Genomic DNA, 25,640 nt, shown 5'->3' with positions numbered 1-25,640 from the left:
AGGCGCGTGAGTGACACCCGTGGTGTGACAATGTTTGCGTGACACCCAGGAAGCTTATCGGGCGCAAACGTACCCAATGTAGTGGATAAATGATAAGGCAGTTTCATTGTCGGTTGTCTTGGTACTTACTTATCTCAAGCAGAAAACGGTTTTCTTGGAGCTACAAGGACTTCCAAAACCCGGTAAGCTGCTAATAAAGTCTTGTTTTAAAAGCTGCTAAATTTGCTGCTTTGAAAATCTAGAATAGATATTCTGGAAGCGGCTGACCGCTTGAGACCTTTATACGTCTGCCTCATTCTGTTTTATTTAGAGACAAGTTTTCTCGTTTTTACTACTAAAATCGGATGCCCCAGATATTAATTGTTAATCACATGAAAAGTAGGATTCCGAAGGCCTTTTTGCAGAGTTTGGCTTGCTCCGTTTTCGAACATGAAATCTGTGGTGAGTACGAATTTAGATATTTGCCATGTATAAAGTCGGCCCCCAATTTTAATTATGTACATGTCCTTTGTCTAGCTCTCAGATGTTTGGGTTTCTAGCGGGTGTCTCGATGAAAATACCAAAGGCAATCTTTATTGTTCGACTTAACACTTTCCTCTTGGAACAAACTGGTGTTGGATTTCATACTATAATTCTGAAAGTGTAGGAACAGAATTGTAAAGGAGAACAACAGAAATACATGTATAACAACGTTCCTAATTAAAAAAATATATATTAATCAATTTATTGTTACGACGAAAAAAAAATGGCATTCTGCTTTCAAGATGAATGTACCCTTTACTAGCTGCGCACAACGGAGCTGTATCCTAAAGGCGAAATAAAATTGCGACTTAATCAAAACTACGGCTATAGAATGTATAAACCAACGATGCACTCCTGCTGCAGTTTTCATTGTTATTACTTGTCAAGGTCAATTAGTGAAAAGCGTTACTATCACTGTTCCTTTTCCATTGTTACTGGCGGTGAAATAAATAACAATTTTGACCAATGAGAATCTTGATCCTTCGCTGAAACTTATCAAGATCTTGCGGCAGTTTTTTTTTTTTTGCATAGAGTTATCACGAAAAGTTCTATTTTCCTTGAAAATGGAAATAAGGACAGGTTGTTGCAGGATCATGTTTGCATTTCACTCGAACTGCCAAAACCCGCGTTTGTTGGATTGTATAGTCGCCTGTTCACCCGCTCAGTGCTCGTTTGGTTCATTTATTTTAGTTTCGCAATGTCATACAAAGAGGCAAATGATGTGTTAAACTACTGGTTTGGAGGAGGTGATCGTTCAAAAAGACCACGCTGGTTCAGAAGTGGAGAGGAAGCGACGCAAGAAATACGAGACAAGTTTGAAATGTTGGTCAGTGAATATTAGTCCTGACCGTTCTGGTCCTCCCTCTGTCACGCAACGCTATGCTCACATCGTCGCGTTACGTAACATAGAGGTCTGATTTTGAAGTCTACGATTGGACTGTAATTCGCGTAGTCTGGTAAAACTGGATTTTCGGTATCGACTGATATTTTTTGGTTATTTTTCCTACCCGGTTTTCCAGAGCACAGAGAGAGGGCCAGGGGCCCGTTTCTCGAAAGCCCCGAAAACTTTTCGGGCCCGTAAAGCAACAGCAAAATCTCGAACCTTACGATTACAGAGCTGTTTTATTCATATTAATATGAAGAGAAGGTTCCTTCATACAAGAAGTTTCAGGCGCATGCACTTCTCTGGTTTTAGATTCAGATGGACTAAAAATGGCTTTACGGGCCCGAAAAGTTTCCGGGGTTTTCGAGAAACGGGCCCCAGAAGAATACGCGTTAGTGGTGGGCAATTTCACCTTTGAGGGAAGGGGTGGTTGATTTACAAAATAATATATCATGGAAGTATATTTGTAAATGTCATTCCTTGTTCATTTCATTGTGTTTTTTTTCTTTTTGTTGCTTTCTTTTTATGGTTTGACGAGCAATAACGTGTTTCACACAAACAAAAAGACCTACTTAATTGCGCATTTCTGCTAACCTGGATTATCCTATACTGGGTTTAGTTGGGGGACGGGCACGGGTGGGTGTGGCTGGGTGTGAAACAAACTGTTACCCAAGAGGTTGTTGAATTCACCCATTTGTTTTCTTTGCAGGTTGAGAAAGCAAGAAACGACGAACTAAAGCACTGGGAGAATGACCCCAAAGCAACTCTAGCATTGATTATTTTACAGGATCAATTCCTTCGCAGTCTGTACAAGGTTTGTGCACGACAAATATCGGGTGCACGACAAATATCGGGTGACCGACCGACTTATATACAAACCAAACGAATGTGACATAAACGGGTGAGCGAGCATGAATGAATGAATGAATGAATGAATGAATGAATAATGAATGAATGAAGGAATGACAACTTTATTTAAGTCTCAGTCTTAACAGCTGAGCACAAGTGTTCTACTAATTGGGGAGACTAAAATATAAAGTAAAATGTATTCACGTAAGATTTAGTAAAATTAAGAAAATATTAGAAAATTTAAATTGAATAAAAAAAAAGAAAGTAATTTGTTGATAAATACTATCATAACATTATCACCTAATAGTTATTTAATAACTAACTACATAGATGAACAGCAAGAACGACGCATACATCCGTCGTCCAGCAGAGAACTAACGTCTGCATGAAGGCATACACGTGCGAACAAGTTAACTTATGGACAAGGGAACGAACGAACTACCAACCAACAAACAAACACACGAACGAACGAACGGACAGACGGACGGACGAACAAACGAACGAACGAACGAAAGAACGAAGGAACGAAGGAACGAAGGAACGAAGGAACGAAGGAACGAGGGAACGAGGGAACGAGGGAACGAGGGAACGAGGGAACGAGGGAACGAGGGAACGAGGGAACGAGGGAACGAGGGAACGAGGGAACGAGGGAACGAGGGAACGAGGGAACGAGGGAACGAGGGAACGAGGGAACGAGGGAACGAGGGAACGAGGGAACGAGGGAACGAGGGAACGAGGGAACGAGGGAGCGAGGGAGCGAGGGAACGAGGGAGCGAGGGAACGAGGAAACGAGGAAACGAGGGAACGAGGGAACGAAGGAAAGAAGGAACGGAGGAACGGAGGAACGGAGGAACGAGGGAACGGAGGAACGAGGGAACGAGGGAACGAAGGAACGAGGGAACGAGGGAACGAAGGAAGGGAGGAACGGAGGAACGGAGGAACGGAGGAACGAAGGAACGGATACACGCACGAAAGAGCAAATGTACGCACCCAGGATTCAACCTACGAACAAACTAACGCGCGCGCGAACGAAGAAACGAACATACGTACGTACGAACGAACACACCTACGAAGGAACACATACACGAACGTATGAACTCACGAGAGCACGAAAAAACGCTCGAATGAACGATAGTCCGTCAGCTGAGGTGGTTGTATGGCTCACTTAAGGGGAACATACGAAACTTGTATATTCTTAATCTTTGACTCTTGAAGACCATAAAAATGCATGATAGCAAGGATGGAACGGTAGCTTTCACTTTGTAAATCGAATTTTAAATATACCTCCAATACCCTCCTTTTGGTCGCCATCTTGGAATTCTAAATAATATTTTCTTATGTTTCTTTTCTTAGAGGCACACGATATTTTGCCTGGGCGTATATTTGGAATAATTTGTATCTTAGATATTATTTCAGTGTTGTCTGTAGTTGTTCAAGCTATGATGACGTCATAAATTACGTCACAATGGCCGCCATTTTGTTTTCTAGTTTATCAAAAATTGTCAAAAATACTCCGCTACTAGCGTCGTATTTCAACTGTCTTCTTTGTGGTGACGGCTCCTCTCCAGATTGCTGCTTGATAATTTGCTCTTGTAACGCGACGTCATAGAGATGACTGACATGGCTGCAAAGCCTCTGGCTAGACTTTCCCGCCTCTGGCGCAGTAGACTTCATAGTGCAGCGCATCCATACTCTGGCACCCCTTCTCGTACAGCTGTCACATGAGCGCTTCCTCCAGTATCTCTCCGGATGCTGTTCACTCCTTCCCAATTCTCGCCATAGTTCGGACCTACCTTTCACTGTATTGAAGAATTAGAAGCTGAACTGCTCACCAGAGAGTATCACAGCCTGTGATTCTGTGTACGCCAATTAGGACTTTCATGAAGTAGAGCTTGTCAATGCCTTGGTCACGTTACTTCTCCAAGCTGTTAATAACTAAAGAAATTTTGTCATTCTGGTCTTTCCGCCTCTTCCATTCTTCATGTAGCACATTCCAAGGTTTTGGCTTTGACCAAGCAGGAGGGCAAAGATGTCAGTGTCGGGGTGGATGACGCACCTGCCTCCCACGAACCAAGCATGGAGAACCAGCCTCTTCATGTTTACACCCTATCTCAGGAACTGGTTCGCATGTGGCTGCGTCTTAGTCTCTAGCACTGATCTTCAATTGTTACGTACATGATCCGGTCACTGAGCCTGCCTCAGAATGCTTCTTTCTTCCACAGTAACACGAGGGAATTGGCAATGTCAAGCTTGTTTGCAGTGACACTGAAAAGCTTGTTCCCTGACTTCGCAGTATAGGCAGGGAGTATGTTCTTGTACTGTTCAACGTCAGAGGTAGACACTCTTTAAAATCTTTCGACATTCTTGATTGATACCTCTCGATACATGTCACACACTCTTCCACGTGCCTGTTGCCGGTGCTCATTACCAACTCAAACACTCTCTTAGCGACCACATGAGACATACCTCCAGAGGGCGGGATATTCAACTTCTTCAAGACCACCATTCCAGGTACACTGAAAATACTGGTTGCGTTCTCTGGGTATTTCTCGGTGACTGTGACACTCTAGCTGTTGGGAGGCTTTGTACAGTTGTTTTTCGCGGGAGTCCACAAGGATCGGCAAGAGACCGACAAGTGCCATCAGAGCAAATACATCTCGATCCATACGAGGAGGAAGTACTACATCCTAGTTGCGAACCTTACGCACAGCCTACAGATCCTTAAAAGACTTCAGCTTGGCTTTCTTCAATAGATCTAAGTGATCTGAAGTGGGATTAGATGAGCAACGGTCGTTACAAAGTCATTCACTGCCTTCTTTACCTTGCTCTTGGCCTGCAATAAGTCATCACTTACTTCTGTTGTCGCTTTGATACCCTGGCGTGGAGAAGCTCGTTAGTATTGCATCTTGTTTCCTGATCCACCAGCTTTCCTACAGCTTTGATGTCTTCTTTGATGCAGGCTAGAACCAACTCCTTAAGGATGTAGGTCTGTGATGAGGTAATAGCCCAATACTCGTGAAGAAGCTTCCTAGGTTAACCTAGAACCCTGACAACCGTATACAATGCATTCATTCACCAATGATCAGATCATAGTTCAGAGGAAACACGTTCGCACTTTCGTTTGTGAGACCGCGTGTTTGGGAACTGGTGCTGGATGTAGGAAACAGGCAAATGTTTTTGAGGGCTTTGTTTCAACAAAGTTGCAATTTAAACAAATATTTTATCTACTTGCCCTATTTTTATGAAGTAATTTTGAGAACCGTACCCACAATGTGTTTGCAATGATAATAAGTGCAAAATGATCATATTGTGACCAATAATCAGGAGTTGTGACGTCACTTATGACGTCATGTACTGATAATTTAAGCACTAGAACAAATTGACATCATGTTTGTAGTTCCGATACGTTTAAAATTTACATTTGAAACACGATTCGCTTACATTAAAGGAATACAAACCACTTTTCAGCGTTCCCCAAAAATCCAAGATGGCGGCAAAAGAAGGGTATGTAGGGCAAAATTCAAAATACGCTTTACAAAGTGAAAGCTACCGTTCTTTCCTTGCTATCATACATTTTTATGATGTTTGATAGTCAAAAATTAAGATAAGACATGTTTCGGCTGTTCCCCTTAAGTGAGCCATAAACCCAAATTTTCGGCTCTCAGCTGATGGACTACGAAGGAATAAAGGTAGGATGGAATGAGGTAGGAAACAACTTAACGAGGAAGAGAAGGTTTAAACAAAAGTTAAGTCATTCATTTACTGGGTTATGCTAAATATAGACAGTGTTCTTTAGTGCCGTCTTGAAATGATGGAAGTGTCCCACCAGTTTAATAAATATTATGTTGGTTATTCTAGGGTAGCCCTGTTGCTTTTTCAAGGGATCTTCACTGTCAAGTGCTCGCCCAAAAGGTAACAATGTACTTGTTTCAGTAATTTTCATTTTCAACCACTCACTTACCAGTGTCACGCACTTTGTTATTATTCAGCTCGATTAGCTCGATTAGCTTTTTAGTTATCCTGAGCAAACATTACCTCTTTTTTGTATTAATATATTATATTGTAAAGTTTAACTTTTTTTATTATTTGGTAATAAAGCTTGTTGTTGTTGTTATTGTTTCTTAATCTGTTTTACTTCTCTCTGTTGAAAGTTCATACAACGTGAGACTCACGACCACTTGAAGTTCAGCCCTGCTGCCAGAATTTTCATTTATCTTCCAATCGAACACAGTGAGGATAGAGACAAACAGGTTAGTCAAACATGGTACTTTCCTTTAAAAAAGCCGTGAGGTGTAAATCGCGTTTTGTCGTTCTAAAAGTAAAACTAGAGATTGTTTGGCGCGTTTCCCAAGGGAAGTTATAGAGGTTTATAGTTATTCAAGTGTACAGATGCTTCAAAGAAATAAAAATCTAGCTTGTCGAAACTCGGGTCTTGGCCTGGTATGTTCAAAGTTGTTTTCCGTTGAATTCTTCCAAAGGTCTGTGACTTTATGGACACAAGTTAAGACCGACTTTTTTGGTTTATTTAGTTTGATGAAATTAACGTTTGATAATATTTGCATGTTTCTAAAGCAGATAGCTTTTAATTAAACGCCAGTTTCTCGACGTCCCTTCAAAATATTGATTTGTTTTTAACTATCTTCGTCCTTTGCAGGAGCTTAACGTTCAGCTTTTTGCTCAGTTAGAGAAGGACACCAAAGGTACTGAAGAGGAATCCAGTGTAAAAAAATTGCATTGGTGTGCTGGTCTTCATAAGGTGCGTTTACGCCTCTTAATAGGGAGTTTAAGCAACGACGGCGGCAACGCCGCGGACGAAGCCTTGTCAAAAATTAATTATATTTTACCAGCGAAATTCGCAATTTTCTAGATCTGTTCAGTCCGCCAATGGCTCTTAAAACGTGCTCAGACTAAATATGCAAATACGAAAAATTAGCCGTTGTCCTTCGCGTTCCTCAGACTAAGCAGAACTTGGTAATTTTACGTTCTTGTGTTGCAGAGGACGGTTAATGGACAAAGATTTACAATGCACGTGCACAGCTATTGTTTTGCTCATTAAACCTTTTGTTTGGTGACGTTCGTTTCCGTCAACGTCGCGGTTTGCTTAAGCCCTTAAGCCCTTGTCAAACGGCGCATGATAGTCGATGATAGTTGATGACAGTCGGTGAAAATTTGGGGAGAATCATTCAACTATCATGATAGTCGATGACAGTTGAATGATTCTCCCGACTATCATCAACTATCATCGACTATCATGCGCCGTTTGACCAAAGCTTTAAACGGTGCACGTAAAAACCTCATGGCACCGGCTATTTCTCAAAGGAGTGAAAGCGGGTGCAAAAATAAAAGGCGACCAGGGAAAGGCTCGAACTTAATCGGCCGTCGCTTTTGTTTTTTGCATTTTTAGGAAGTCATGGACAAGTTTGGTCGTTATCCACAGCGGAACAAAGTTCTGGGCAGAGAAAACACACCAGAGGAAGAAGACTGGCTAAATAATTTACCTGACCAATACAAATGGTGAGGCATACACAGAGTACTGAATCGCCCACCGATTTTGGTCATACGATTTTAAAATATTTGCCAATTAGCTCGCAATTTCAATGTCTCATTTCTTTGGTTCACATCCCCCTCCCCCTACCTTTCAGTTTGGACGAGAAAGCGAGAAAGAAATGATCGTTGAGCGATCGAAACATGTCTTGTTTTAAACTTAAAGTTGTCGTCCATTTCTTAAGAATTGTTATTTACCTGCTATTATCCAGACCATTTGGAGAAAGAAATTGAAATCACAGTCGAACCGTAGCATATTCAGTGTATTATAACGCTTTCCAGGTCCTTTTAGGCGCCGTCTACATTACGAAATTTCAAAACGCATCAAATGCTTTCCGTCCACACTACGCCGGAAAAATTTGAAAACGCAACAATCACCGGTCATTTTGGATTTGTGTTTGAGGAAAACTCGGGAAGGAAAATATCATGATTATATCGTAACCTCATTATTCTCGGTAAGCTTCGTTCTTAACATGTTTTCTGCCCACACTAATCGTTTACATATAGATATAAATTTTTAGATATCTTTTAACCTTTTTACAATTGTAAATTTAGTTAGCATCGGGCAGGCGAAGAGCCATCCTGTGGATATACTGCCCGAAATGCCATTATTATTATTATTATTATTATTATTATTATTATTATTATTAAAGCCGGCGTTTTCAAATTCCTCCGGTTTGAAGAGCGTTTTCGAAAAAGCTCCGTTCCCATGACGGATTAGTGTGGACGGTCGGCCTAACCGGAGAAATAGAGCTTCCTTTTTTAAATTCCTCGGGCCTAGAGTGGACGGGGCCTTATAGTCTTTGCTTCTGCACGTGGTGATTCGAATTTGACGCTGCATATTTTAATGAATCCTCGCCCTCCCTGTTTTTCGGCTATTTTTAACAGACAAAATGCGATGCAATCGTGGAACAAGATAGACTAAGCCCTAATCCGTTATCAAATACGTTTTATGTAATTTTATGTATCGTAAACCTATTTATTCTTGATATACTCCGAATACCAAAGCGACGGCAAACAGTGAGCTGTTTATAAAACTGCATTCCGCAAAGTTATCCGCTTTCTCATCCCAGCAGCACATGCTTCCGACCCGAATCGCCTGCCCCATCTTCGGACCAATATGCGTGATGCACACGATCTTGTATCGATCGAAGCCGAGCAGTTTCACCTGGGACTTGACCTCGTCGGAGATTTGCAGGGTTAGATCTCGGCACACCTTCGGCTCGTAGCTTACATCTGCGAGTCTCCTGACCAAGATTTCCTCGGCGATTCTTTTAACAGCAGCTGTGAAGGATCAGTGACAGTATTAAAAAAGAGAGTTATTTTAATTGTCGTGAAAATAAACAAATTGACGTTTCATCTTTTCGGTTCCAGTCCATACGAAAAAACTATATAAAGAGTTTCCTTAATGTTCTGAATGTTTCATGGAGAGAAACAACGTGAAGAGAAACAACTCTTATGTCTTCTCATTACTTCCTTGCCGGACATTGTATTGAAGATGTAAAGAGAAATTAAACGTTCTTCTCTTAGAGATCATTTATACAAGCATATGGAGTTCTATAAACGGCGGAGCGCTTAATAATAACTCTGATCTCATCGGTATAAATCTCCTTCTAGAAAACGGAATAGTTTGAAGGTTCAGCCTTTCCCATTTGCGGCATTATTTTGAAAAGAAGTACTTGACTTATAATTAGCAATTTAATGAGCAAATCACGGAAGCTTAATTCTGTGGAAAAACCAATATCGCTCTCTCAGCATCACTTAGTACTGAGTTGACAAAAATAGTTTTAAGAAAACAAACAATCTGCTTTTATATTTGCAGGAGAAAGTTCAGTACCATACGATTTATTACGAGAACTTGATAACTAACTTACCGGTTGAGAATTTTTTCTGCGGGTCTGGCCCTACACGGTACGTGTTTTCCAAAGTAATCTTGTCCGCTTGACCACTTTGCTCCGACTCCTCTAAGAATTCATCTTCTCGAATCGAACTTCCACTCTTAAGTCTAACACTAACGCTTTCATACCCTTGTAGTTGGTTTAGAGGAGCTTGTGGTGGCTTCTTGACGAGAAAGCTCCGAGTAGAAGCGAGCGAAAGGCTTGTTTTTGAACTTTACTTTTCCCTGGCAAGCTCTGTAGTGCGTCCGCCATGTTGGACACTTCAAGTGAATTCATGATGCCAAAATTCCGGTTATAACTTTGGGCCGTGTCAGGAAGAGAAATATTTCGTCATTGAAATACTTGTCGGAATATTTTGTCTCCGTTTTTCCGTGAAAACAATGCCAATTTTATTGATAACAACAAAGGCAAACTTAATGCGAACTACCTTGGGTTTTGCCCCATTCAGAACTTAATGACCCGTCAAATCGCGGTCTTTTTGTTTGTTTTCTAAAAACCTGTGAAAAGTAATAATAAAAATGTTCTTTAATTGCCTCGAGGGAAATTAACTTAGAACGTCGGTGTTTGGCAAAGACTTTGAAATGTTGCGCCTTCAATACTTCTCAATCTCGCTTTGAAGATTAAGCCATTGAGTAAGACAATGGTTAAGCCGGTTAATTGTAAACAAGAAACAGAGTGGAACAGTGGAAAAAAAATAAGAAATGCAAAAAAAAGAAAAAAAAAGAAAAAGAAAATGACGAGATTAACATGGCAATTTTAAAACGCAAGGAATCCTAAAAGGGATTGTTTAGGGAATCACAAGATTATAGAAAGGAACCTTTTTAAAATGCAAACACTAAGAGCAGTCTTCAGTCTTCACATCAATCGCATTCTCATATTAGTTAGAACAAATATCTGAGAAAGTTCTTCCATACTGGAAAATAATTGGATGTTGCCCTTTCGTGTGCAAATAAGCCGACTATACTTTGTGCAGATTCAACAGACTCAATCGATCTGGACAATCCAGTTCTCTCGCGGACCTTCTGATATTCCAAGCTTTTGGTTTATAAAGCGGTTTTCATTTGACTGTCGTAAAACCAAAACGAAAGTAATCACTTAAGCCAATCACAAAAGACACAGACAATCTAGCGAATCAATCAAAATTCGGAGTAAATCCATGAAGCTAATGCAAAGCGCGGGAAAACGTGTGCGGACAAGTCAGGATTAGTTTCTGTTTTACTTCCGATTGGTTGAGAAAAAAATTTGTGCTAGTTTGTAGCGAATAGTTCTTTAGCACTCTCGGTTTCTCAGAGGAGAAAAAATAAGTAGAGAGCCAGAAAGTAAGAAAATGGCTGATAGTTATGCCAAACCATTACGCTTAATGTAGCAGATGGTGCACACAGTCAGTTGAATTTGTGTGGTGCAGTGTTGAAGTAAATTCTAATTTGAAGTCTGTAGCAATTTTTGGTGTGGGCACCAGACATGCACGATTTTGCACACTGGATTAAACCTACCCCTTATCTGATATCTCTTTACTTCGAAAGGATTCCCGACACCAAAAAATACTGAATTAGCCAGCGTAGTCTTTGAAAGAAGAAACGAGAAATACACTTCGCACCAATAAACAGCACCTTTATTATGGTAGTTTGAAGCTGTACAGAAGTTTAATCCGCCTTACAGATCCCACGGCAAGCATTGCCTTAGTCAACACTTGAACCCGTGATGCCAACACACAAACTTACCTCGGCACATTTCTTTTAGTATTAACAAAGAGAATTGCATCAAATAGTGGAAACCAGATGTAAACGAGCAAGCTCATTTGTTGGATTGAAAGAGAATTAATGAAATTATGTCGGTTTTAGCGAAATAGCCGAGAATTGGTCAAAACTTTTACCATAACTTATCGCTGAAATCTGGGAGCTGTAGTTACCGATATTTTAAAAATGGGCTGCAATTTTAATTGTTAGCTGAAAAATCGTCAAGATTTGACTGGCAACTGAGATACCATGTAGCTGTCCAATCCAGACCCTCTTACTAAAATTGCGAGATTCGTTATATCCCACTCCCGCGTTATATCGCGAGATTTGTAACATCCGTGCGCGGAGTTTGCTTTTTACTTCCGGTTTACACTTGCACTGTATTTTCTTGAATTTCCCCTAAGTGATTAACTACTATATTCCCATGACTTAAACGCTTGACTTTGTATTAACAATTTGAGGGGAAGCTAGCTCTCCATTTAAATTTTTGCACAAAGTGCAAAAATTCCCAATCACATTTCAAAGTAGCTAAAAGGTCATGCCATGTAATGGTCACGCCATGTCATAGTCACACCAGGTCATAGTCACCCTAGGTCAAGCAAGTTTCTTACCTCTTTTATTTCTAAGCTGAAAAAGGTTAAAACGGACATGAAACTTGAACTTACTAATAAAATCTCCGCTATGTTACGAACAAACATTATCTATGGGCGTAAGTTAATTGCTTTCGACTCGAAAGAAATCTCTTTTTTTTTTTCGATTTTGAACTAAGCTTCAACCGCAGTTTTGCAAAGATTTTACGTTATAGGAAAAGGCGTCATTCTTACTTAAACTAACAAAAGGCGTTTCAGTATAAGCAAAGAATTTCGTGATATCTACAACAGACTCTTTCAACGAACCCTTAACTCTTAATCTTTAAGTCTCCCTTGCTTATTGCTAATAACATTTCAGTTTAAATATCAAACAGTATTGAGGATATTACATGTGATTCCTCCAGTTGATGGTTTTCTTTGAAATTTTTTCACCTTGCGAAGCGTTAACGCATAGATCTAAATTTGCTGATCGATAATAAAACAGTCCGCATTTTGAAATTTAGAGACTCTTTGTTGTCGTTAAATTGATGCAGGTATAATCTTAATGAAAGTTTACTACAGAAAACTTGAAAACAGGAAAGGTATTCGAGTACTTTAGAGAATTGGATATGAATATCCGCCATTTTGGATTTTAACTCTCCAGCGCGCGGCCATTTTGGATCCCGTGACGTCACAAGGTTGAAGAAATACTCTAACATTTATTTTCTTTTAACAAATTTTAAGTTGACACTACGATTAAGTTAAACGTAATTTGCTCCAACAGCGGAGGCTTTTTTGTTATAGTTTCAAGACAAAATCCTAATTATACGTTTAGCAGTTTTTTAAGGTACGCGGCAGGCAATATGGTTCCAGACTCTCTATAAAGCTACTCTTCGCGAAGTACGTATAACGCAAATTAGAAAAAAATATCATACGCATTTCAGTATAATTTGCCAATTTTCCCCGTAACAGAACATCGAGCTACATTCTACATTTTTTTTCGACAAAGGCAGTCAAAAAATGCTTGCCTCTGCTTGCTTCAGTAGAATTTTACAATTTGCAAAGTTTTTGCCGAAATCGATACCAGTTTTTAAACCCTAAAGACTATTTACACCGTGGTTTGCTTCATATAATTACATCTCCGTTAGTAACTTCACTTTTCACTTCCTAAATAATTATGTCGTTTACCCAGACAAAATACGATAGTTAAAACCAGATAAGATGTACCACACCGAGACCGGAAATATATACAGGCTCTAGTTAATTTGTCTTTCAGAGTAACTTTCGTCTAACAACATCACAAAAGGACCAATGATTGACAGGTAAACGATCACAAATTTCCCATGAATTATAGTTCGATTTTTGTCAACGTAATTTTCTGCTTAAATTGTAAATTTTGTTGAGGTTCAATGCGAATACGTTTGTTAAAATGTCAATTGGATAAAGATAACATCGGTTAAATCTTTCTTTTTTCTAATTTTTATTTTGACGTCTAATAACTTTTCTCCGCCACGCGAGAATAGAACTAAAAAATAACGTATTACCGCTTAATATTAAGATACAGTGCCTTTGGGACGCTGTATCCTGCTTATTAATAACGCATATCAAATTTTATCGTGATATTATTAACCCGTATTAATTAAACCCTTATTAGTAGTCTTAAGCTCAAGTTTCCTAAAGAGGCTGATAAGCCCGATTAATCTAACCCAGGATTAACGAGAATTTTGATTTGAATTTTGTAACTAACTTTTCGGTGAGGTTTTCAGTTTGTATTGTTTGGTTGTCTGTTTTGAGTTTGAATAATCTCAAACTACGCAAAACATAAGAACTGAAAAAACATTTTGACACCAGGAAAATTAATACTTCCTTTAACTTTTAATCCTGAATTAGCGTTAACCGCCTTTCGAACAACCCTGCCCTGCAGTACAATTATTTATTGCGGTATTTGTACTTGGTAAAAAGCACCATCGCACACAGGTCCAAGTACTCGACCAATGTCAGGAGACTGGCGCCGAGGAAGAGACCAATCTGACCACCCACGTCACCTGAAAGATGCCGTATTGACTGATAAGTTGATAAAATAGTTATTTTAATCGGTTAAGTTGGTTTACAGCCAACTTTTTTAAACGGTGTCCAGGGCAAAGTGCGAAGGGACTTCGAACATACATCAGTTTGAATATAGCTCAGGTGCTGATCACCGCTGGAGCCAATATAGTGCTCTACAATGAAGGAGCTGTTATAGCGAATTATGTTGAGAGACTACTCAGTTATGACAGTTTGAATACATATGAATCTTGTCATGCATCACGACATTGTCCCCGTAGTTAATGAGATTTTTTACTGATTCCCGTCACATGTTTGATTAAGACTGTCTTGATGTTACGAGGAGAAATTACAAGTTGATCTCACATCGTAATTGGAACATGGAGAAGTTAATACCTGCCGGAATGTGAGCGTTTCCGACGAATATTGTAGCATTGGCCTTTCAATCAGAAGACATGAACGCTCTAAAAGATTTGCTTCTTTAGTTTTGGCAATGATGATGAGCGAGCTTTAGTGTCCGAGAGGGCGATAATAGAATATGTTGCTTACCTAATAAGCTATAGAGATCGTAGCTTGGAACCTGCCTGACGTCAGAGAAAGTCAGGCTCTCGTAATAAATCCTCAACTCAAGCAGGTTGTCCCTGAAACGTAAAAAAAAAAACTTAAATACAAGCTTCGTGTGAGACAGAACAAACACACAACATGGCAGGCTGAAGAGTATAATCTGCTTTGTCGCTTCACATATTCATCTCCATTGGTTTCACAGGGCGTCTCATCACACTTCTTATTGTAGATTTACAGAAATGTTTTCATGCTATCCAATACCTAAACTAATCGCGGATAAGTTTCAACCTGCACAGAAAATCCTCCTTTTATCTTGCATGGAATGATCGAAATGAAGACCAAACGATTTTTCCAAAAAATAACATTTTACTATACCTGAGATATTGCCTGTTTTCCTGAATTGTGCCCGTCATATTCCTCTGTTTAGACAGCAGCTTGTCCGCATAGGTGTTACCAGGATAGCGTGCGTAGGATAACTGTGCTGAAAACTCCACGCTTTCGCATGCCACAGGACACTTATCCAATTTCTTCTCTTGGAAATGTTCTGAAAGGATTACAAGAAAAACGAGAAGAAAATAGTGTCATAACCACACAGTATATTTAAATACCTTATAATATGGCTAGCTAGTTCCGCGAGCGGTTTCGATGAATTAAATACTCTTATTTGATTAGCTACCCGAGCCTACCTTGCCCGCGCTGGACTACCCGCTGTTTTCCGCGAGAATTTCTTTTTATTTGACACCGCGATAAATTTGAACTCGGTACAATTTTCCGCGGGAAAATTGGGTTCTTTATGCTATATTATAAATCCTTTATTAGCAAAGCTTATTCGGTCTAGAAGGCTGGATATTAGCACGCTGGATTTGGCACGCAGAGGTCCGTAAACACACGATATAAAACACGCGGTCAATATCCAGCCATCTTGACCTCCCGCACGGAAAATAACCCATATATATTTGTTAATTACTAACACCATTAGCCAAAGTGTTTCCGATAAAACAATAACTGTGGTTCTTTTGGCGCGCTTATTAGCTGATTTGTTTCTCGTCAATAAAAAAACAGACAACTTCCTGTGTGGACCATCGCGTGCAGATTGGAGAAACATTTCGTCAACTCTTAAGCGTTGCCAGTTCTCGATGTAACAACGAGATTGAGGGCACTCATTCAGGCGTTTTTCATAAAGAAAATCGGTAGGAATTCCCACGATGGATTTTATGCCATCTTCAGTAAACAAGCTAAGGCTGACAATGTACAAAAGTCGCTAACCCCAGGCTGGCCACATACAGCTGTCACTTGTTTTGAAGTCACACACGGGAATTCCTTGATCACCGCCTGAAATAAAAATTAATGTTAGATGTGGTAGAGCACTGCACCAGTATCATAGAGGTAATGGTTTCGATTCCTGTTCAAGCCTGAATTTTTTCAGGCTTTTTTTTTTTCACAACTGCTTAATTTGTGTACATTACTACGATGAACCGTTATGTCTTAACAATGTAAATTGTGATGACTTTCAGGGCAGTTGGTTCAAATATATAAGGGAAAAACTATAATAGGAAGAGAGATAATGCCCTGGAAGAGAGATTATGAAGTTGAGCGATGGGCTTGCTTTAAATAACTGTAAAATTCCTTCCGGCCTCTTTTTCGCCCCAAATTAGGTTCCGCGCAAATCAAGAAACACGAGTCTGCATTCGGGTGAACGTGGCCTGCGTCACTGGATGTGATCCCGGTCTCCAGAGCTGATTCTACCTTCAGTCATGAATGTTATGCTGATTCATTCCAGACTACCGTCACCGTATTTGTTTCCAGATTGCCCCAACAGTTTGCTCTTACCCATACAATGCGGGAGCACTTAAGAGAGCACTTTAGTGTTTTACGCAAGAACATATCACAACAATCACAATATTTGGAGACGAAGCCACGGCAGCCTTAGCTGGTTCTCATGTAGGTCCTCTATCCTGGACGAATTGGAATATGGAGTGTTGGTTTTTGAGGAGGAGAACCCGGCGAAAAACCCACGGAACAAGGCGAGAACCAACAACAAACTCAACCCACACATGCCACCGGGCCGGAATCGAATCCGGGCCACATTGGTGGGAGGTAAGCGCTCTCACCAATGCGCCATCCCTGCTCCCCACGACTCGATCTAGCGCCTTACGCGCGAATCAATTGCTCACAGTGCCTCCCAGTTATTGCAACCTTACCTGGCATAAACCAATCTCGACATTTGCAGAGTTTCGTGACGTAACGAGTCAATTTGTCCAAGAAACACTTGGATTTGCTGTAAGTGTCAAAGAACCGAAGTTTCGGCATTCCACAGTCGGTTTTGTAAGGATGCGGCAAATTGGTGACCTGAAAAAATGAAGAAAGGAAACTTAACCTAAGATGCTTTTGTGAGGGCCTAAAACTCCCCTTCCCAGCAGTGTCGGCCTCTTTATACATTTTAACACAAAACTGTGAAGCAATGTTGTGAATTTTTCCCTATTTTCTGTCCTTTTCGCCTTCTCATTTTCCGTCTCTTGTAGACTTCCCGCCCTCGCCGCCCTCCTCTACTTATCCCACTGACTCCTTCCGCATCCTAAAATCCCCCACTCATATTGTGAAGAAAATACTCCTTTACAATACTATCTACGTAGTAGCATACTTTTTTAATCTTATTAACAAAAAGCAGGTAATTGAGGAAAACTTTGTTCTTGGTGAAAAAGCGTGTTAATTAAAGCGAGTTTTGCTAATCTTCTCAAATTTTGAGCCTAAAACTTATTGACTACATGCAGTAACTGTATCTTCGCTACACAATAAACAAATTAGATTTCTTGGTGTTAATGGCAATATTCATTCACAAATTGAAGGAAACGGGTCCACCGGGTTTGAAATTCGTTAGCATTTTATTGATTTCACGCCTCCAGTAAACATACTGTGTGTCAATGACTCGAGTTGTTGCTGTGTCAGTTCCAGCGTCAGTTAAATCTTAATAGCTCAAAATGTAAAAGAAAACAAGTAACGAAAAGATTTGACGCCCTGACGAAAAAATCCCAATTACTTGGATAAGAAGACACTGCTTGTGGCAGCCACGATTTCCACTGCATGCCTGCTGCGGAGCCACTAGATAGTAGTCATTTTTGTATTGTATAACTTCTCTTCAAATGCGCGTTACTTGAGGATATTTTTTAACACACACACAAAAAAAAAATTGAGAAGTTTTAAACTTGCAATCCGAGGAGCCCATTTCCAATAAATAATATTTTTCACACTCTCGTATATGTGATAAAAGTTAACCGAGCTTTCAAGATCCATAGCGAAAGGTTTCATCATTATCTATCAGCTGAAAAAAAAAAAAAATTAAATAAAAAACATTAAAGAAGCTTTAAACTTGCATTCCGAGGAGCTTCTTTCAAGTAACTAATATTTTCACATTTTCGTATATGTGATAAAAGTTTCAAGACTTTCAAGATCCTTAGCGAATGGTTTCATCATTATCTCTCCACTAAATTAGCGCGCAACAACCAGTTTGCTGAAAATTGGTTTTTGAATTTCTTCGAGTAGTTGACAAATATATTAATAACATGTAATCTCTTTTTACGAGATTAAAACGCTGGCAAGGAGACAGGTCATGAATATTCAGAAATTCATCACCAAGGATTCCCTCTCTTCAGGCACCATCGCGAATCAATACATGAAGAAATACGTGGCAATTTGGAAAAGTTATCTTATTGCAACGTTAAAATAAATATCGCACAATATCGGAATTTTAACAAATATCTAGAACTGAAATATTATAAAAAACCATATTAAGCTTTCGTGTACACTTCATGTATTTTCTTAAAAAACAATATTTACTCCCCAAATAATTCTTTCCCTGACTAATCGCTATTTATAATTTTTTTTCTTATAACGAAACGTAGGGAAACTTTGCATGTTCTCCGCCAAATGTGTTAAATTATGAGCCACGCTGCGCACAAGCGTCAGCCATGTGATCCCGACTGCGTTTGACGTTTCCAGTGGTCAACCTTCTTAACAAGACAACAGATTGCTTTTAATCAGGCATTGAGATAAGGCTTGTAGCCGATAATTTTTTCGAAAAACATTTTCACGCAATGACATCTGGTAGAAAATGGCAAACGCTCGCGAATTTGGGCGGTATTCTACCGCGGTAGAGCACCATAGTGTACTTTGTTAATGCCATAAACTTCTTCTTTTTGAAAGGACGAAGACAAAACAACATAACCGAGTACGAATACGAATTCGAAGGTTCTCTTTTATTTGGCTAAAAAAATAATGCGATAATATTAATTTCGCTTTTAAAAGCGTATAAAAACCTGTCTCACTTTGAATTCTTGATAAAGAGCGAAGCGACGTAACGGCATCATTTGAAAAGAGATTCGAATTTCCTGATTTTATTGTTTTTAATAAGTAATATTTAATAGCGTGGTTCGCGACAAAGATTTTATCACTTTTATCGCTATCATATGATCTCCTTTACCTAACTTCAACGAAAATTGATTTTCAAAAGGCAAGTTAGCTATAAAAACACTTAAAAACGTCAAAAGTTCCAACGTGTATCGAAAACAACATTACAGTTGCTTCAATTCGAAGTGTTTATTCAATAATACGAATTAAATATGCAGGCATATAATCAAAAATACATCTTTTCCCAACTGATACTGGAACGTTAGTAAGCAAAAGAGGGAAAAAACGTACCTTTCGCTTCCGAAGTTCCATGTAAGTGGTGAAACCCGGAGACACCGCTAAGCCTTGCATTTTTACTGGAGTCTCTGCTTGATCATGTAAAATTACTCTAAATCCGGCGCTCTCGACATCGTAGTAATAATCATAATGCTGTACGTCGATTAGAAGACGAAGACCTCTCTCCTGACCTGTATTTGTTGTTAGAAGAGGTGTGCCATTTTTCCCAGAATTGAACGTATAGCACACATCAGCAAAAGCGCTTTTGAACTCGGTGAAGTTCCTGTAGTCGCATTTTTCATCTTTATTCCAAGTGCAATCCAGGATCATTTCGTCGAGCCGATGCGCGGCCTTTGAAAGAGTGCTTTGCATAATTTCTCCTGTGAGCTTACTTTCAATGTCACTTCCATTTTCGCCCTTGATGTATTTAGTGACAAAAAGCTGGTCTACCAGCGTTCCATTTATTTTGGAAAGGCGGGCGTCGTTGTAATTACAGATGGAGACAGCGGGAAAAAACAGGCTGTTCTCGTAGACGATAAGCGTGGTAGTGGTGAACGGGTACTCGAAGAAATTCATAATGCTGTCGGTGCATTTTTCGAAAAACAGTGCAAACGCTCCGAGCAAGAGCAGAGTCCATAAAATACGCCGCACGGGTGGATTGCCAGAGAAGCAGAAGTGAAAACCGTGCAGGGTACACGAGTCGAGAAATGACACCCACAAATCATGAATTTTGTCCGACTTCTTCTTCTCGTCGAGAAGTTTCTTGCAACTTTCATAATCGTTGTTTTTCTTACATTTTTCATAGTCATTCTCGGGATAGCTTCCATCGACCACGGCGGGCCAATTGGTCTTGAGTGTCTCCGAAACAGCCATTTCTTTTCCATTTGCCTCAGACTTGATGTACACAACAGAAATGTCCTTCTTGCAGTGATTGCAAAACGCATACACGTTGTTAGCCCCCGTGCTTAGCTTGTTGTCGCCTCCCTTGATTATGATTTTTACATCTCCCGTGTCTTCCGCTGAAGAATCGTGTTCGTTATACAAGTTCGACATGTTTATCGAGAATGAAAGCAAAACAGCTCTTCACAGAAATTGCAAATTTTTTCTTGTTGTCTTGAGAAAATATCGTTCAGAGACAATGGAGTTCAGTCCGACGTACGTCATCGATAAAGGCCAGAAGGTATGAGATTGAAGGTATGAGCCAAAACACTTTTAAATTTTACTTATATATCCATGCTGGCCTTTAATTGAATCTATCCCGTAACTGCTTGTATAAAGTGTGCAAAACCAATCACATATTGTTCTGAGTGCACCATACCTGTTGTTCTGCCAATTAAAACGCGAATTTGCATGTCAAAAGACGTCACACATTTGGTGAGTGGTGTTGTTTCATTCAAGGTGAAATTATGACCGACAGGTGGTATCGGACTCGGGAAATACCGCACTATATCACCCTGTGACATATTTCCTTCAAATTAACTTTATCTGCCAACAAATATCGCCACTTCTCATTCGCTTGAATGTCTAAGCAAATTGAAACCTAGAAAATGTTCGGCTTCGAGAACTTATTAACCCTAGTAATAAACTGAGAAATTGTATCTTAATAATTACGTGAATTCATTACATTTCTATCCATATTTTAAAAAATATGTGATTTATTTATCTTGCCGTATTTAAATTGCTGTAAAATTATAAATTATTGCCATCTGCCTTGTCTGCTCAGATGACAATCACCGACCGTTACTAAATATGTCCATGAAACGCACGGACAATCATTTGTCGACGAGCGGCCTGCCATTCCTGCAGCTTTGTACTGTGGGAGATTATTTCCGAGGCCTTTGAATTGTCGCTGTTCGATGATTTAGACGCGTGTGCATTATTTATTATGTGCTTTGTCCATCAAGCCCGTAAAATACCTTGAAAGCAAAAGAATAAAAAATCTAAAATAACACAAAACTACTCAAATACAACGCCCGGCAAAGGAACAGGTTATGAGAACTTCTGAAAAAAATTTAATTAATAGATACCTTGTTTGGTTCCGTATGTAAAGAGATTTAAAAATAAAAGTGGAAATAAGGGAGACAAAACATGGAGACTTCAAAGAGAGAAAGAGGGAAGTCATTTGCAAGTTTTAACGCCCTTGTTATCGACGAAACAACGCAAAAAAATCTCGTCAAAAATACGGCGTTAATTTTTTCACACCCCTAAAATTTTCACACTTAGTTACCGATGGTTTGCGTTATTTTTATTTCCTATGCAAATTGTTAACTTGGAATATTTTGCGAAAGAAAATTCTAGTTGCTATGAGACAAAAAGGTTTTAGCCTTTGGCGAATACAGCACTTCAACCTTGATCATTTACGAAATACAGTGAAAGATTAAAATCAAGTGTTTAATTTCCTATAAACGAAAAAGAGTTAATCTCTTTTCAGGCAAGATTTAAATTATGCGTACTGAACATTGTTTATTTCAACAGTACTATTGATATTATCAATACGATACTGCTTTCCCATAACAAGAAAATGAAAAAAAAAAAAAAAAAAAAAGATTCAATCAAAAATGCATACCTTACCTTCAACGAATTTATTTAGCTCAAATTTACCATTTTTTTAAGTCGGTCAAAATTGCTAAATTTGCTTTCACCAAATTAACCAACAATTAATAATTCATTTAACTGGTTTAAAAGCCGAGATTTGGCAGAAAAAAACACAAGCGATTGACTGTGTTTCTTAACAGGGAAGCTGCAACTGAGTGATTTAGGTATCCAGAACGAATTACGAAGAATTCCCAGGTCACGCTTTTTTTTAAAAAAGAAGAAAACAAGCAGTAGAAGGCATGGAAACGGAAAAGAAAGGGAAGAATCATAACTTCCTGTTAGAACAAACACGACAGCGCAATCCACACAATCCACACAATCCACAGAATTTCAACAAACCAGCATTATTAGGTTTAGCGATTAATAAGAGACCCTGAAATTGCAAAATAACCGCGACTAGATAAGATTAGAATAACGAACGGGCACAATTAACACCAAAAGAGAATAAAAAAAACATTTTAAGAATTGACTGGAAATTGCCGACGTTGGACGCTAAAAACCACCACTACAGAAGACAAAACAATATGAATAACGACTCAATAAAGTTTTGTAACGAGGGTTAAGCACGTTGGATCTCTTGGAAGGTGATTTTTCTCATGCCGGGAATCCGAAATTGGTGGGTTTTGTTTACTATACAAAGAATAAAACAAGATTGTTGTGAAATCAGCAGTGGCGCAGTTGCTGTCAGTGTTGGAAGTTTTCTTTGTGAACCCAAAGGTCGTGGTCTACAACTTGGGACTGATTCCTATCTTGAGTGAGGGCTTTGTCTTAACGTCTGTACACACAAGAAAACAAAAGAAGCACCTTCATAAATAGTAACTACTATACTCTAAAACAATACATTTTAACTCAAGAACAACATTGTCCGCTACATCTACATTGCAAACATCCTGGAGAAAATGAGGTTTTCTTTTTTAGCCATAAATTGTTGGGCCGGCACGAACAATCAAGAAGAAAGTATTGATTACGTGATTTCCGCATTGTAATTTGCCGTCATTTTGAATAAGAAATTTATTTTACTTGTGGGAATATTATTTGATACGTACTACTTTTGTGTGGAAGATAAACTAACTAAACATATAATGGTTAATTTCAAGCTACACTTGCTCAGTACATCTGGAAGGACAAAGAGATGCAAAGATGGCCAAAAATCAGACTGATTCTTCCTAGACGTGTGGGGAATAAAACTGAAAAAATTGAGAACTTTTGTTCCATTTGAAGCTGATTGGTGGCCATGATTGGTGACCATAGGTTTATTCCGATATCAAGAAGCAAATGTTCACATAGACGCTAAAAGCATCTTCCGAATTTAGTGCTGTAGGCAGTTTTCCACATTTAGTGTTAAAAACACTTTTCCACACTCATTGCTCTAATTGTTGGATTTTTTTACTGCCGCTGTTTTTCTGCGAAAAGTTTCCAAAATATAATTTCAGAATTTCGTCAGAATGGTTAAAAAACCTTGTACGTGGGAACTAATGTAGCTTTTTTAAAATCTTGGTTTGTAATGTTCCATAGGAAACTGTCAACACTTGTAGAACGGGTTCTTTTCATGAAGCGAGTGAGTTCCATCAGAACGTATCTCAGAGGGCTGGACTATAACGCAGAACTGAAAGAAATGATTCCATCCACAGCTTTTCAATCAACTAAGTGACACCAATAGGGACAAGAAAACCAGAACAGATAAAGTAAGCAACGACCGATCAATCACTCACTGCCCGTTGAGGAAAGGATTTATCCAGTGTCACGGCAAAGGAAAACAGACAAGGCAATCTGCTATTCCGACAATGTTTAGCAAGAACAGTTTGTTTCCAAATCATCATCAAACTGCACATAATATAAAGTGTCTAGAAAGAAAACATTTGAACAAATGTCAGCAGGATAGCACCCTTCAAAAGGAATCTGGGGCCCACTCTTTAGATCTTGTTAACTGACTGACGTAAACAAGGCCGACATTTACTTAAAACTGTCTTTTGGTGCTCACACTGTCAACATTTTAACTACAGGCCACATAAAATTCAACTTGAGTTAACCCTTTTCTTGTAAACACAGGGTCGTAAACATTTAATGCAAAAACCGTCTCTCCGGACCTACGCGTGATTTGGTTGCAGTGACACTTGTCCCTGTTTAAAGTAGTGAAAACGTTAAAGTATCGACCCCAAACTATGTTTTCAGGCTGCCTACGCGAGATACGTTCACACTTGTTCTGTTTATAAGTTTACCAGGAAAGGAGAAGTGAAAACTCCTGTAGAAAGTGACGGGGAGATACAGAAGATATTTCATGATGTTTTAATAAGCAATTTAAATATTTTTGGTGGTCATAAGTTTGCAATGGTGTTTTGGAGATTCGAGAGGCGGCTAGTAGTGTCCTTAGAGGCATTTTAGGAGAGGGGGTAACAAGATTCACAATAAAATACAAAGAATTGGAAAAAGCTGCCTCTGATATTATTGTAGAATATGATTATTCAGTTCATGAAATAAAATTCATTCTATAAAAAAATCATTATCTCATATTTTGGACATGAAGCCCAAAAAATTAAAGAGTATTAATATAATTCAAACTAGGATGACATAAAAAAATTAGGAATTGAGGTGGAAAAAATGATCAAATTTTAGAAATTTTTGGTTGAATGACTTTGTATTTTTTTTCACTATTATAATATTGGTTGTATCATGGGTCTCCGCAGGCGCTGCACGCTATACCCTTTATTAGTATCACCCAACTAGTGGACTGATGCAAATCCTGCATTTTGATTGACTACGCTACTAGGGGACTATTAGTAATAGTCATCGAGTAGCGAAACTGGCGCCATCGAGCGTGACGCTCTCTTTCGTTTTATTCCCAAATAAATATTTCTTCAACTTGCATTTGCTAACTTTATTATTACCTTTTCTGTCCGACTAGTTGGGTGATACTAAAACAATTAGACCCTTCGCCCTCAAGGGCCACGGGTCAATAGCCTATTCGGCTTCGCCTCATGGGCTATTGACCCGTAGCCCGCAAGGGCTATGGGTCTAATTGTTACATAGTGGGCTATTATTATTTGTATCAAAAAATATACAATTTACATGTAAATAAAATATATATAGTTTTTACATGTTAATAAAAATATAGTTTTTTTTATTCAAAATGTTTTTTATTTCTAGCTTCGTTGGAACTGACATCACTTCAGCACTTGAAATTGTCTCTCGAGAGTTCGTTTATTTATGATTCATTTGTCAGTTTTGTAATATTTTAAAGCAGTTGGTTGATCTAATGCTCACTCGTTTTGTATTGTAGCCAAATATTGAATGATAATTGCCTCAGTAAACTATAATAGTTTTGTTTCTCTAAGGTTTTGATATTACTTCAGTACATATATTTTCCGAGTCTCCTTCGTGGATGCGCTTTGGGCGTGTCACGTGCTCAGACAGAGTCTGCGCAGGAGAGTAGATTTTCTATTCTCTATTTTCCAATTCCCCATAATTCACTCCATTTGCCCCCAAAATGTCCATAAAGTATTATATTTTTAAATGCTCTTGGGATGTCTGCATATCCCCAAGAGCATTTTACGACAATGGTGTATGCAAAGTGTGTATGTGTGTGTGTGTGTGTGTGGGGGACGGACTGGTTTACGAGGAATTGGAAAATATAGAATGGGATTTACAAATTGGAATGTCGCAACAAAGCTAAAACACACTCATATGAACTGAGGTCTACCTTGTTATATTGGTAAAGAAATAAAACGCCAGTCTAACTTCAAAAAAATAACTTCTTAAG

The 25,640-nt window shown here is 39.0% G+C and overlaps 2 protein-coding genes and 1 pseudogene across 5 annotated transcripts; 1 reads left to right on the top strand and 2 right to left on the bottom strand.

Annotated features, from left to right (window-relative positions):
- The first annotated feature begins 54 nt into the window (after positions 1-54).
- On the top strand, positions 55-25,477 carry LOC149117654 (uncharacterized). Of its 3 annotated transcripts, XM_089283704.1 has the most exons (8): positions 87-182; positions 1,213-1,348; positions 2,115-2,219; positions 6,113-6,166; positions 6,406-6,504; positions 6,909-7,010; positions 7,659-7,768; positions 23,399-25,477. In XM_089283704.1, the coding sequence occupies exons 2-8, from the start codon at positions 1,220-1,222 to the stop codon at positions 23,532-23,534; spliced, it is 735 nt and encodes a 244-aa protein (XP_089139830.1). In that variant the 5' UTR covers positions 87-182; positions 1,213-1,219; the 3' UTR covers positions 23,535-25,477. The 3 variants fall into 3 exon arrangements, with proteins under 3 accessions (XP_089139835.1, XP_089139830.1, XP_089139841.1); XM_089283709.1 differs by lacking the exon at positions 1,213-1,348 and having other exon boundaries at positions 55-182; XM_089283715.1 differs by lacking the exon at positions 23,399-25,477 and having other exon boundaries at positions 7,659-10,430.
- On the bottom strand, positions 8,044-9,972 carry LOC110042684 (dynein light chain Tctex-type 5-A-like; annotated as a pseudogene). The gene is made up of 2 exons (XR_016205735.1): positions 9,673-9,972; positions 8,044-9,082 (listed from the first exon to the last, which is right to left on the bottom strand). The product of XR_016205735.1 is annotated as a dynein light chain Tctex-type 5-A-like (transcript).
- LOC110042681 (acid-sensing ion channel 1C-like) lies at positions 11,287-20,609 on the bottom strand. Its single transcript, XM_020748046.2, has 6 exons — positions 19,304-20,609; positions 16,810-16,957; positions 15,875-15,940; positions 14,984-15,152; positions 14,594-14,685; positions 11,287-14,046 (listed from the first exon to the last, which is right to left on the bottom strand). Exons 1-6 carry the CDS (start codon positions 20,339-20,341, stop codon positions 13,931-13,933), a joined length of 1,629 nt encoding a protein of 542 aa, XP_020603705.2. The 5' UTR covers positions 20,342-20,609; the 3' UTR covers positions 11,287-13,930.
- Positions 25,478-25,640: the final 163 nt, after the last annotated feature.

This window comes from Orbicella faveolata, unplaced genomic scaffold (assembly GCF_042242905.1).
Source record: "Orbicella faveolata isolate gen_17 unplaced genomic scaffold, um_ofav_v1 contig_1, whole genome shotgun sequence".
Lineage (NCBI taxonomy): Eukaryota > Metazoa > Cnidaria > Anthozoa > Scleractinia > Merulinidae > Orbicella > Orbicella faveolata.
Note: the sequence above shows the minus strand (reverse complement) of the source record. Positions and strands in the feature narration are given on the sequence as shown.

Coding starts and splice junctions, on each gene's coding strand:
- LOC110042681 (XM_020748046.2), bottom strand. CDS start 20,341: ATGTCGAACTTGTATAACGAACACGATTCTTCAGCGGAAGACACGGGA. Junction 15,941..16,809: donor TCGAGATTGGTTTATGCCAG/GTAAGGTTGCAA, acceptor TTTTTATTTCAG/GCGGTGATCAAGGAATTCCC. Junction 15,153..15,874: donor CTGTATGTGGCCAGCCTGGG/GTTAGCGACTTT, acceptor TAATCCTTTCAG/AACATTTCCAAGAGAAGAAA.
- LOC149117654 (XM_089283704.1), top strand. CDS start 1,220: ATGTCATACAAAGAGGCAAATGATGTGTTAAACTACTGGTTTGGAGGA. Junction 7,011..7,658: donor GGTGTGCTGGTCTTCATAAG/GTGCGTTTACGC, acceptor TTGCATTTTTAG/GAAGTCATGGACAAGTTTGG. Junction 7,769..23,398: donor TTACCTGACCAATACAAATG/GTGAGGCATACA, acceptor AATGTTCCATAG/GAAACTGTCAACACTTGTAG.